The following is a 14,690-nucleotide window of genomic DNA, read 5'->3' as shown; positions in this document are numbered from 1 at the left end:
AGATTTCCTTTAGACTGATTATCATTCAGCGTTGGACATGTCATGGCCGTCAGTGATCTGGGAAAAAATATTTGACTAAATCAATGGACATTTTTTGACATAGTATTAATGTTTTATAGTACAATTTCGTTATTTTGCATTGCATAATGCATTCTCAAGTAGGTATGCGCTTGGAAAAAAAAAAAAAAAAAGAAAAAAAAAGAGTTTGCTATGGTAAATGAATAGTATCTAATGTACCGGTAGTTATAAAAATGTTTTTTGTGCCTCCTTCATGTAAACATTCTTAAGGGGAGGCAAGGGTCGACAAATGTCAATTTTGACTCAAATTATCGATTTTTTATATTTGCATATTTGTGATGTTCATTCATTTTTATTTCACTTGTAATTAAAGAAAATACATATAAAATGGTTTATGATAGAAAAAATTCACTTTTGAACACTCTTGCAATTCAAATTTTGCTGTTTACCTCTTTATGTCTTAATTTCTCAAAAAGTAAAATATCAAAAGTCGACAACCTTACAAAAAATCGTTCTTGAAAACTTTACAACAGATATGTCTGAAACTTACACACATACTTAAGTAATGTTAGTTCCATGCAAATAAGGATTTTCAGTACTCTAAATGAATTTTTAGTGTAGTAAATTGGCATTTGAAATCTCTCATTGAAAACAACATTTTTCATAATTTTTGTTTTGTTGAATAGAATGACATGTAAGGACACAATAACAACACCATATTGATAATTGCACAGAGAAATGTCCTAGGAACATTTTAAAAAAAGTTCCAGGCTTCTACCTTTGATACTTTCAGAGAACGATTTTTTTTAAGCAGTAAAAATGATTTTTTTTGTTTCCATGGTAACCAGAAAAGCAGATTCCCCCAAAACTGCCGATTAGCCTATTTTGTCGATGTGAACAATTCCTGAAAATTTCAAGTTGATAGCATTATTAGAAGCCAGTTATTTTAAAAATTCATATTTGTCGAGCAGTGCCTCCCCTTAATTTAAATCAAATATCATAATTAATAAACTGGAACTTAAAATTGTAATAAACAACATAGACCAATAATTTGAACAAGTCTTCATGGCTATTAGATCATATGGACCTTTATAAACTCTATGATTGGATCTATGTTAGAACCAGCTCATTCAATTTTGTTTGTAAATTCAGTACTGTATTTATGCTAAAAACTTTTAATAATACTGACTAGAAGGTGTCAAGTGTATTTCAAACTTTTTGTGCATGTTTATTTACATTTAAAACCTGATAAACTGAAATTATTGACATTTTATAAAATCTCGCGATAAAGTGAGTGTGAAATAGCTTTATTTAACATCCGCTTCCACCGAGGTGATATCGCAAACAACGCGATGATATAGTCATACAGGGATATTGTGATATAGTGATACACGGATATCGCGCAGCTCTAGTGCAAGATGACTCATCTTTCAGTATACATTCAGTATAGGTCTACCTGTGACGTCAAATCACAGCATCATATAACATATCCATTGTTTATAGTTATTTATAAACTGGTGTGGACAGAATTGGTGCTGTTTCCTCATTTGAAGCCTTCATATACAATTTTAAGCGATCCCCATATAGGAAATATTATTTATCCAGATATACTTTCAACACCTTTATTTATTTTCTAAATAATTTAAAAAAAATGTTTTAGAATTGAATTTGAAAAAGAAAAATATGTAATATTAAGAGTCAATTAGCTTGCACCAATGTCATCCCTTTCAGTGATATTAGCGACCAAGTGAATATTTACTGCTGTTCAGTTTGCGATGCCTGTAGAGGTGAGGTTGAACACAACATAGTATTCACCATCAAAACTACTTCCTTTGGTTCCATTCTCGTTCAACTACTATTATATGCCTTCACACAATTTGTAGAGGTAATACAACCATCGAACTCCTTGCATCACATCGGTCACAATTTCATATCCAAGTAGATAGACTGAACTGAACCTATCTTGGTATCCTGTGTTCATTACGTCCTTATAAATCAAATGAGTACGTTTTTATCTTTTATCAGAATATTCAATGATTTTTGAGTAACTGACCTAAAATGAAAAAAATATAACATCATTAAAGTATATGCAAACAAAGAGGGTAGGTACACTGATCAGAAGTGAATATTCGCTAGGCCACTATAATCACTGATAAGGATGACATCAATGTGACTTAATGAGTCTCAAATATTAACTTTTTTCCACCGACAAATTAAATTCTAAAACATTTTTTTTATGTATTAGAAAAATAAATAATGACTTTTGACGTATTTGTAGGTAAAAATTATTTCCTATTTAGTGTAAATTGGTATTATGTAAACAATGCACGCGTCATTGAGCCAATGATTGGCGCCGCATGCTGTGATGCCATGTGTTGAATGCAGTCATCTTTTACAGAGATATTAGAAGACTTTCGTAATCCTCTGTGAAACAGATTGGGTAGGTACCCATTGGGACTAAATCTGAAGAGTTCAAATAGAATGAAACTAGAACTCTGGGACAGCTACCCGTCACTTGCAGTTTTCCACTTTTATCATTAAAGGATGTTAATCAAATTTGTATTAAATCCAATTCCTGTAAAATCTGACAGTACTGTGACTAAGAGAGAGAGAAATGGGTTTAACATCCACTCGACACAAACTAGGTCATTTCAGAACTAACATATGGTTCAATTTTATTTCAATAATTCGCTTGCGTGTGGGATCTTTAGCAGTGGGGGGGGGGGGGGAACACAAGGACTTGGAGAAAACCCATGAGATTGGACCCTACTCATTTTCACGTACAACCACTTACCACCGTGAATAAGACACTGGCTAGTTAATCTGGAGTATCGGGTTCCCTCCCCAGTGTTGGCAGAAAAAAGTTCTTGTGGATTTTCCAGCATAGTTTCCCTTGTCAGTGATGCAGGATGGGGGGCCTGGGAAGGACAGTGTTGAGTCTTCAGAGGCAAAATGTCCCTCATGGCACACTGTATGGTGGATGTCCGTCTTTATTAGCCCAGTTTGGTGCATTTCATTTCATTTCCTAACTTAATGATGTACTATGTAAGCACTAAATCTGTCTATTACAAGCCTTTCTTTTGGCCTCAAATGTTATATAAATTATTAATAAGACATTTATTCACAAGACAAGTCCATAATCAATTCTCTAGATTTTAATGGATTGAAACACAATCTCCATTTAATAATTTAATCTAAAACTGGATAATCAAGACTTTGTTTATTACTGTAACATTGGTAGCAATGAAAATCAAGACTATGCTATTCTTATCAAAACTTCAAGCAGTCATAACTTTGCTCAGAATCAAGAAATTTGAATGCAATTTTCAATATTCTCCTTTTTCAACATCCATTTTTAAAATAACGGCCAGCCTTTTATCTAAATCTTACATAATGTTTCTTTATATAAACTAAATATTAATTGGCAAGGGATAGGTTGAATAAACAGAAATGAAACCTGACATAATTACTAATTGGCCGAAGGTAAATCGAATTCAAACGGATATTAGTACTAAGGTAGATTACAATGATTGTCATGAAACAGGATAGTAATATTAACTAACTTTCCTTGGCTGGTAATGTTCTTATAAGAGATCAATATAAATAATGTAGTCATGGTATCTTTCAATTCTATGTTTAGCCAGGGTTAGGGGAGGGGAATATTGGCCTGACTGCAGTATTTCAGCCACCTCTTCTTTGAGTTCCCAATGCCTAGAGTCTTGTACAATATGTACACTAGTGAACCTTATTTTACTGCCTAACACTATGACTATAAGAACAGGGATTATTGACCAAAGTGGGGATTTGAACCCTGACATTATGGCACAAGACAGCACTTTAAACATACATTATGCAAGAGCAAAATCTGATTATTGCAAGTCTTAATTTAGGCTTCAGATGTTATAGAAATTATAAATTAGATCTTTATTTAAACAACAAGCCCAAAATCAAATCTGTAGACCCACGGATGGCTCGGCTACAGCTCGGATTTAAATATGATTTCATTTGATTGATTAATTCAAATATGGCGCACCCCGATGAGAATACATCAGTTAGATCGAGGCTAAATGATAGAGTGTACTTAGCGAGGCCGCTGTAGAGCGTTTCCGCATGCCATTGAAAACTTTACTTGATAATCGAGATATGTAGGTGGAGTTAACACCTGTCAATCAAACGATCGGCCTAGCTGAAGGTACATTTCACTACCATTTCTAGTCAAATATTACAACAATGATAACTATGTTCAGAATAAAGCAATTTGACTGAAATTTTAAATATATTCTTTTTTCATCATCTACTTTTGAACTGTTATAGCAAGAATGGCCAACTCTCTATAAAAAATCTCCCATAATGTATCTTTAAGTGAAAAAATAATCCAGATTAAAATGCAAAGAATACTGAATGCAGACAATAAAAACTTGTGCTGCAATAATCTATATGGCCCATGGTGAAACCTTGGTCATAAATAATCAATAACAAAATGAACTGAAAATGAAATGGGGTTTAACGTCCTACTCTGACTGAGCTAATGAAGATGGGCATACACGATACAGTGTGCTAAGAGAGAAATTTTACCCAGACCGCGGCACTAATGTCTACTCTTATTTCGAATTCCAACTGTCAAGGGTTCTTTTACGCACATGCCAACATGCACACAGGACCTCAGTTGTTTGTCCCATCTGAATTACTACATTTTCCCTTGCCAAGTCTTCGGTCCTGCATCACTGACAAGGGGGAACCATGCAGGAAAATCCTGATGAACTTTTTTGGGTAAACACAGGGATCAAACACTGGACCCCCAGGTTACCGAGATGTCTTACTCACTTCACTGACCCACTGTGGCTCCCACAATCAATAACAGAAATTGTTAAAATTGTTAAAATCAATAACGAGGGTCAAGGGCTTGGTCATCACTGATTTTCCATACGGAACAAGATCCTTTGGGCGCACAAAAACCTGATCTATATACATTGTATCATTAGGGATCCAGGGGGTTCTCTCCAAGAAGCATTGGACTGTATGAAACATGCTAGAGATGATGTATAACATAGATGAGCCATAGCATATGTTTGACACTGGTCAAGCAATAAGATTACTGATATGAAGTAATAGCGCTGAAAACTGCATTGAAACCGCATGATCTTTTCCATTTGAGAGCTGGTGCACTAACTCTAAACCTTTGTTATTGTGTCAAAGACATCTGATATTCTATTGCTGTAAAGGTGTTTACACAAATGTTTTAACTTTTATAACATAAAAATGGGTACCTACCTCATTGAAACCGCATTGAAACCGCATGATCTTTTCCATTTGAGAGCTGGTGCACTAACTCTAAACCCTTGTTATTGTGTCAAAGACATCTGATATTCTATTGTTGTAAAGGTGTTTACCCAAATGTTTTTAACTTTTATAACATAAAAATGGGTACCTACCTCATGGCATATGTGGGAATGTCTATGGTATACAGCACGAAAAAATGATAGGTGTTGAGTTGTAAGGCATATATTTTATAGCTCTCTGTAACAACATATGTTTCAAATGGTTTGTGAGCAAACTCTGTTGGACCTACAAATAAGTGAAAAAAATACAACGCCACTGCCAAACAATTAAGACTGGGGGGTTGGGATGCAATCTGATTATAATACAAATCTATATATCTTTTCGTTTTTTTTATACTTTCAATGGCCTACACTACATGAAGATCTGACCAGTTGTATTGGGAGCTTTTGACCCTATGATGTCAGACATTGAAAAATCAATCAGTGTTGACGTTTCTAGCTGTTTACCCACAGTTCTGTACACTTCATGCCAAAAGCTTGCCATAACAGACCGTTTCATTGGCTAATCCCTTACATCACCCAGAACATGTCAATGATAACAACTTTTCCAGATCCTAGTGTAGTAAAGACAAATAAAACAAAATTTTGGGATGATGACGTGGGTTGGGATGTGAACATTTTTTTATAATGTAAGGTGAAATGGCTTAAAGCAGAATCTAACTGAATGTGAGGAAGTATAGATCAGATAATAGATTAAACACAAATATGATACTGATATAAAGAATACCACAAGAGAGAGAGAAATGGGGTTTAAAGTCCACTCGACACAAACTAGGTCATTTTTCGGGACTAAAATGTGGGTCTTTAACAGTGGCTGGACCCAGAGAAACCCATAAGGTTAGACAGATGATCCTACTTCTTGTCACAAACAATAGGGGAATGAAAACCATGACAGTGACTTAACTCATTGACAGATCTTACGAAATTGATGCCCCCTCCCCTCCTTAATAACGCAGGAGCTCCAAAACATATCAAGCCTATTCTTATTAATACTTTTTTTTATCCATTACACCTATCTCTAAACTTGGACATAACACACCTGTCAAGTACATATTATCACCTGTCACAGACTTTGTCAAGTACAAATTATCATACAATGTAAATATACAAGCCTAGACATCACCTGTCACAGGTATTTTCAGACACAAATTATCACACAATGTAACTATAGCTAATGTCCCCCGACACAATCTCATAAATAGATGACACATACTAATTAATTGCACATTTATCTTTTTGAACACAATCGATTATGTTCCAAAGTCTTGACCAATCAAATTGCATCATCAAGGTGTTGGTATAATGAATCTATAATTGAGATTCATCGCTCCTCCCCTGTGGGGGGGGGGAGGGGGGGATGGCTGAATGGTTAGTGTGCGCGCGCTGTATCATAAAGTCTGTCATAGAGTCGACTGGTGTGGTTTCGAATCCCTGGTTGTACGTAACAAGGAGTAGGGTCGCCTGTCCAACCTCGTGGGTTTTCTCCGGGTCCTCCGGTTTCCTCCCACTGCTAAAGACCCCTATGCACAAGCGAATTATTGAAATAAAATTAAACCATGTTAGTCCCGAAATGACCTAGTTTGAGTCGAGTGGACGTTAAAACCCCATTTCTTTCTTTCTTTCCGCCCATGTATCAAATTAACAGGCATAACCCTGTTATGTAATAATTTGTACTTATGTCAAGATGAACAGTTAGGAAATCGTCACTACATTTAGCTTAATAGCTAAGGGATGCATTTAAGGTATATCAGTGTTACGCTGGCACTTCCATTTTTGTAGAATTGGGGGCCCAAATGGAAACTGACAGTTTGTATTTCTTCCAGAAAGTAAGACAGCCCCAGATAGAAGTACAGGACAAGGTTAAAGGTCTGCAGAAGTGTTTCACCCTGATTTAACAGTTGTGTTTACTATTTGGGATTTCTCCTTTAAATAGTAGGCTATTTAATTGGACAAGCACTAATTAAATATTTTTTTCCACTGATTGATATATCATTTATCATTTTGCTTTTGCAAACATCCCCTAAAAAATCCATGTTTTTCCCCCATGCATGTTGTGAAATAACAATAATTATTGTATATTGGAAAAGAGGTCTTTAATTCAACCAACCATTTTCACTGCCTTCTATTGTACTGGAGAAATAAGTTCCTATAACTTTTTGATAATAGCACCGTAATATCTCTCTTCTTCTTGCACCATTTATACTGTGTTCTAAAATGAATAATCGGTACAGTATTTATACTACCCTCTATATATAAACAATCCATACAGTATTTATACTACCCTCTATATTCTATATATAAACAATCCATACAGTATTTATACTACCCTCTCTATTCTATATATAAACAATCCATACATTATTTATATTACCCTCTATATAAACAGTACAGTATTTATACTACCCCCTCTATATATAAACAATCCATACAGTATTTATACTACCCCCTCTATATAAACAGTACAGTATTTATACTACCCCCACTATATATAAACAATCCATACAGTATTTATACTACCCTCTATATTCTATATATAAACAATCCATACAGTATTTATACTACCCTCTCTATTCTATATATAAACAATCCATACATTATTTATATTACCCTCTATATAAACAGTACAGTATTTATACTACCCCCTCTATATATAAACAATCCATACAGTATTTATACTACCCCTTCTATATAAACAGTACAGTATTTATACTACCATCTAAATATAAACAGTGGCTACCTTACAGAGATAAAGAACTGTTTTAACAAAATGGATATAATCTTGTAGTTTTAAATTAAAAACCCTGTGGGGAAAACAATTTAATATGTAACTAATCCACGGGTCCAGCTAGGTGGATTTTACTGCGAGAACTTTGCTTTTCCATATTGTTTTCTTCACAGGGATTTTTCTATCTGCACTGATGACACCAAACATCAGTCAGCTGGACCTCCTGTTTTAACCTGTTTTTTATCATGACAAAGGGAGAAGATGACCCGCCCTCTCTTCCACCTGTGAATTTTAACACCATGTTTTAAAGTGAAATTTTGATACACTAGAACTTTTTATGTTTTTACTCATTTCCTTTTTCATTACAATACACCTTGATATGTAAATAACTTAATTAAATCAACCTGTCCATAATATCATATTATAATGTACTGGATGTTAAATTTGTAATAAACAAGAAAATACTTACCTGATGTACATGAATTTACATCAACAGAACATAAACATCTATTACTTTCACCATTTATTAACATGAACCTGCAAGTGGTATATCATTATAGATAACCATCAGTTTTTAGACATTACAAGGCAATATCTTCCCCCCAATTTGGTTAAAACACAGAACCTATTTCGTTAGTGGGTAATCCACTAGTAATATCAATGTTGATTGGTTAATCAAATGTCTGACGTCATAGATCATAAGTCGGTCTTTTGACCCCTGACGTGACCTGGGGGGTTGGATGGCTGAATGGTTAGCGTGCGCGCGCTGTATCATAAAGTCTGTCATTGAGTCGACTGGCGTGGTTTCGAATCCCCGGTTGTACGTGACAAGGAGTAGGGTCGCCTGTCCAACCTCGTGGGTTTTCTCCGGGTCCTTCGGTTTCCTCCCACTGCTAAAGACCCCTATGCACAAGCAATTTATTAAAATAAAATTATACCATGTTAGTCCCGAAATGACCTAGTTTGTGTCGACTGGACGTTAAACCCCATTTCTCTCTCTTTCTCTCTGACGTGACCTATGGATATAACTTGTCAGATCTTCATGTAGTGTAGGCCATCGAAAGTATAAAAAAACGAAACGAAATATAGATCTGTATCTTAATCAGATTGTATCTTCCCCATACATTTTATTTACTTTTGGCACTTGGTGTATTGTATTTTTATTATTGGGAGCTGCGTTGGCCCAGTGAGTAAGACACTTGCTCATTAACCAGAAATGTTCTGCTCCTATGCTGGGCTAATGAAGACGGGCATACTCCATACAGTGTGCTATGAGGGAAATTTTGCCCGGGCAGCGGCACTATCGCCTACTCTTATATCGAATTCCAACTGCCAAGGGATCTTTTACATGCATTCCAATGTATACACAGGACCTCGGTTTTCCGTCTCATCCAAAGGACTAGACAGCTGTCCTTGTCAGGCCCTCCGTCCTGCATCACTGACAAGGGGGAACCACGCCGGAAAATCTGGATGAACTTTCTCGGCCAATGCAGGAATCGAACACCTGACCTCCAGGCTAGCGAGCCAGCGTCTTACCCACTTAGGCACGTGATCCCCCGGCTCATTAACCAGGAAGTTCGGTCACGGTGTTGGTTGTTAAAGTTCCTCTTCATTTTCCGGCATAGTTTCCCTTTGTCAGTGCTGCAGGATGGAGGGCCTGACATGGAACAGTGTCTAGTCATTCAGATGGAGCAAAAAAACAAGGTTTGTGTACACATTCGTATGCAAGTAAAAGAACTCTTGACAGTTTTGGAAATATTTTCCGCAGATTCCAAAGTCATACCGAGGTAGCAATAATTTTCACAACAATATCAAATGACTGTCTACAAGATTTTTTTTTTTTTTAACTCGGGTACCCAGGGCTCACATTGGCTTTCGATTTTTTCCCACCAAAATGGATGATAATTTTAATATAAAAAAAATGTTCATATTTTTTTCCGCCAACTGGAATATTTTATCTGCCAAAAATGTGTGATAGAAAAGACAATACCTAACAATTTTATGTCTCAGCTAGGCTTATAAAACAATTACCGATATATACAAATCTGTCTTTACATAATAGATTAGCAATGTTTGGATTCAATAAGATCAGAATTTAGTTTTGGTGACTCAAGTCTATTTGAACACCGTACTCACAATATATTTTCAGTATTTACAAGTCAAATCTCATCCAAGGATTGCCAATTTTCTATAAATTTATGTGTTGTGTGCACAATGGGCCTATTGTTATTTTCAGTTACCGTAAAGATATGAGAATCTGAATCCCTGATAGAATGGTATAAATTCCAATTACATGTAGGCCTATATTTGTTAAGAGATGCTTACAATATACTCGTCGTTAACTTTTATACCATTTTGGTGACGGTAATATGTTACAAATGTCGAACTGTTTTCTCGCTCAAGAATCGTCACTATTCAACTTGTTCTTATGTTTTCGACCAGTGGTGATATTATAATTTGAAATAATGATATCCGATAGGCATGCTTGTATTTTTACATGACGTATATGAAGCCACTGTAAACGAATTCAGCTATCAAAATATTTAATTCTCTTCGCAAGGAACTGTCGGCCATTTTGATAACATGTATTATCATTTATTTTAAGACGAAACGAAACAACAATTAATCACCGTTTTGATTAATCATTAGGAGTAAATAATGACTTGACATAGGCTTTATATCTATATATACATATATATTCACAATTATCAATCAACTAATCATTAATCCAAGACAACTGATTAGTATTACTCATTGATGCGATCCGGAATATCGTTGGCCAGTTTATTAATTTATAGTATCCTGCCACGTGATTGACACTCAATAATGATTAATCCAGGATAAATACGATTAGAATTTTAAGATTTTTTTCCACCAGTTCTCAAAAAGAATCGCCAGTACCACAAAACATTATCGCCAAAATCACATTTTAATCGCCACTTTCATATTTTTATCACAAATTGCAACTTTGGCGACCGACAGTGTGAGCCCCGATGGTACCATTACAGAGTTTTTCAGTCGGTATCCTGGGTACTTATCTAGTATTATAGCCGACTACAACCCCTTCAGCCCTACTCACCCCATTATATTAGGATCTAAAGTGATATTAGGTGGTATATTTCTCGGATGAACTTCTCGTAAAGACTTTAATGAATCAAAGGCAGCTCCCCAAAATCTTCCCACCTGAAAATGAAATCAACTTTTTACAAATATTGTTATCTTTTCTGTCATATTCATTTGCTTGTGTATTTATTTAATGTTTTCACATTATGCAGAGAATTTTATTCCGAGTGACATTCAAACTGTACATAAAGAGGGAACTGCGGTGGCTCAGTGAGTAAGGTGCTGGCTCATTAACCAGGCTGTCTGGGGTTCAAACCAGTGTTTGTTGAGAAACCTTCCCAGGAATATTCCAGCAGTGTTCCCTCTTGTCAATGGCGCAGGACTGAAGGTCTGACATGTACAGTGTTTAGTCATTCAGTTTGGAGCAAAATATCGAGTCCCTGTGTACACATTGGTGTGCACACAAAAGAATCCTGTACTGTTGGAATTCAAAATAAGAGTTTGACACAGTGAGGCTGTCCGGGCTAAGTATCCCTCATAGCACACTGTATGTCATATGCCCTCTTCATTTCATTTTGTACATACAATTCCTTCCGAACCACTTACAAAGGGGGGAACTTTTGAGACTTATCATAGGCCAATCCTACGCTTGTACCTGAGAGCGTTTTGGTTAGTAAGCCAACACCATACCCACTGAGCCACTGTGGCTCCCTTGTCATGAAAAAATAATATGTAATAATTATTTAGTATTTAACAAACCTCCTTTTCTAGTTGAGATAACGATGGTGCCGGACCGCAAATGATACAAACATCTACACCATTCATCAAGCTAAATGTCAATAATCTGTGAGGTACCTGCATACAATTTTATACACATCACATTTCAAACAAATCTTATATCATCACCCTTTCTTTTACTTATTTTAGCAATTTGCTCGTGGTCAGGAGAGATGCCTGATTAAGTCCAAAATCAAGTGTGATTCCTTTTGTTTCTGCAGAAAGACTTTCAATTTTTGTTTACGATCAGATAATTACATGACAGCGGTTGATCACAGCCATATTTGAAAATTGGGTTTTAAAAATTATGCTATTTTTCCGGAATAAAAAATGACTGATGGGTCAGATCTAGCTTCAGTCATTTTCCATAGCCCTCATTCATGACCGGCATATACAGCCGACATGGAACCCATGGACTCATATCACATCGGATTCAGGTTGTTTATCAGTGGGAGAATATGTATCAGTTATAACTTGATATTGTGAATACCTCAGATACAATTTGGATGAAAATAATATCAATCGTTAAATTCAGATGTAAATTTTCTGATACCTCACATACAATTTGAATGAAAACACTAACACTAAATTCAGATCAAGATTTTTTTCTGATTCTCAACTACACTCGAAGTGTAATAAAGAAGCCTCTGTATGACCACATTATCCATACCTCAAGTACTGAAATTATTGACAGGGAACTGCCTAGAATCGTAATCGTTCAGTCAGACTCTTAAGTTCAACTTGTTTAAAGATAGGTTGCCAGGCAACGAAACATACGCCCACAGCAGCTAAATCGTCCGAGCGGTCGACAAGGGTTGTCGCATATTTATTCCTTTGTAGGTAATTGGGGGACTTTACAAGACAGTTCCATACAGATCAGATTATAAATTATGTCGTTTGAGGGTTTACAAGGTTCTCCAAACTGAAACAAGGGTCTCAACTCTGGAAGTAATCTACAGAAATTGTTGAAATTTGACAGGCTTTTTCGTTTTACTAATTCATGGACCTTATAATATAAGGTCCACGATTAATTTAAATAATGCATATAAATTTCATGCAGATAACATGATCACTTTTGTCATTCAAATGTTCACAAGGTTTCACTAATTTAAATCATACAAAGATCGGGTGTTAACTTTTGACGTTAGAGTGTTCACAAGGTTCAATAAAGTGAAACAAGGGCCATAACTCTAGACATAATAAATGTAAATTGCTGAAATTCAACAGGCTTCTTCGTTTCACTAATCTAAATAATGCATATAATTTCAGAAAGATCGGATGATAACTTTTGACGTTAGAACGTGCACAAGTTTCAATAAAGTGAAACAAGGGCCATAACTCTAGACTAATGAACGGAAATTGCTGAAATTCAATAGGCTTCTTCGTTTCACTAATTTAAATCATGCATAGGAATTTCAGAAAGATCGGATAATAACTTTTGACATTAGAGCGTTCACACGGTTCAACAAAGTGAAACAAGGCCCATAACTCTAGACGTAATAAACGGAAATTATTAAAATTAAATAGGCTTCTTCATCTCACTAATGTAAACAACATATATCAATTGGATGATAACTTTTGGTGTTAGAGTGTTCACAAGAAATTGTGGACGATGGACAGACGGACCGACGACGGCAATATACATCCACATTTCAATGTGGGCGTATAAAAACACATCTGAATGCAAGGTGTGGCAAATAAACCAGTTTAAAACCTTCCGCTCTCTGTGTTCAAAAGGGCTTTGTTTAAAAAAGCTAGCTTATCTTGGACATCTTAAACAGTTGGCTTAAAAAGCTAGATTTGGGCATGTGCAGTAATTAATTTTAACCTTTATCCGACGAGGGCAAAGAATGTAAACTAGCTTGACTTAAAATATGTCTGAACAATACACTCCCATTTAAATATAAGAGTCTAAAAAGCCTATTAGTGTCATATTGAAGGCTAAGTGTTGATACATTACCGATGGACTCATCTGAGGTAAATAAACAGGAACATCTCTAGAGGAACATCTAAGTAATGACTCAACTAACAATGACAATAAGATTAATTCTGTAGCAGATAAACTCCACCATTTTTTAGTAGCGACTGCAACTTTTCCATGAACCATCAAACACCCAAACAGGCTGTCCCCAGTTTCAGTAAAGGCATCCAGAAAATTCTAAAATAAAAAACATTTCCATAAATTCCTGGAGAGAAGAATAAATTACTATTTTTCAGTCTGCTAAAACATACTTGCTTGTCCTTCTTTCTTTGTGTCTTGTATTATGTATAAAAAGTTAAAACCTTAAAGATATACACCCACAGACTTATTAATATTGGGCAGTGTATATTTTGCCGTCTGACGGTTCTTAACTTTATTTACTATTTAGCCGTCACTTCCGTTTGACATGCGCCAGGGGCCTGTTTCACGAAATTTTAACTAAGATAAAATCCAAATTTTAGTAATTTGATTGGACAATATTAGATTGATTTTAATGCTTAGCCAATCAAAATTGAAGTATCTATTAAAATTTGGATTTTATCTTTAGTTAAAATTTCGTGAAACAGGGCCCTAGACTTAGCAACGATGCCGGCTCTTTCAATTTGTGGGCTATTTTACCGTCTAACATTAACATCTAATCTATACCTAACATTAACCCTAACCCAAAACCACCAGTCAAGTCTATTCATCCTTTGTCTAAGAATGCTTCTTTCTCCGTTTCTTATAAGGAAGCAAATAGCCATACTTAATTTCTGATGGTAGAAACTGGAGAATTATTTTTAAAAGA

General features: G+C 35.5%; 1 protein-coding gene across 2 annotated transcripts in view; it reads right to left on the bottom strand.

The window, feature by feature from the left end:
- LOC126823749 (protein fuzzy homolog) overlaps positions 1-14,690 on the bottom strand; it is a 118,333-nt gene that overhangs the window by 25,901 nt on the left and 77,742 nt on the right. The window contains exons 5-11 of one of the 2 annotated variants that reach the window (XM_050552719.1): positions 13,883-14,080; positions 11,905-12,000; positions 11,162-11,265; positions 8,552-8,619; positions 7,465-7,566; positions 5,451-5,583; positions 1,627-2,071 (exon numbers count right to left, since the gene is read on the bottom strand). In XM_050552719.1, coding sequence (XP_050408676.1) covers positions 2,014-2,071; positions 5,451-5,583; positions 7,465-7,566; positions 8,552-8,619; positions 11,162-11,265; positions 11,905-12,000; positions 13,883-14,080 — 759 coding nt within the window. In that variant the 3' untranslated portion in view covers positions 1,627-2,013. Of the gene's footprint in view, positions 1-1,626; positions 2,072-5,450; positions 5,584-7,464; positions 7,567-8,551; positions 8,620-11,161; positions 11,266-11,904; positions 12,001-13,882; positions 14,081-14,690 lie in introns of those variants that run through there. The other variant, XR_007681291.1, reaches the window with a different exon arrangement.

The sequence above is a fragment of the Patella vulgata genome, chromosome 6 (assembly GCF_932274485.2).
Source record: "Patella vulgata chromosome 6, xgPatVulg1.2, whole genome shotgun sequence".
Taxonomy (NCBI): Eukaryota; Metazoa; Mollusca; class Gastropoda; family Patellidae; genus Patella; species Patella vulgata.
The sequence above is the reverse complement of the archived record's forward strand: the minus strand, read 5'-3'. Positions and strand labels throughout refer to the sequence as shown.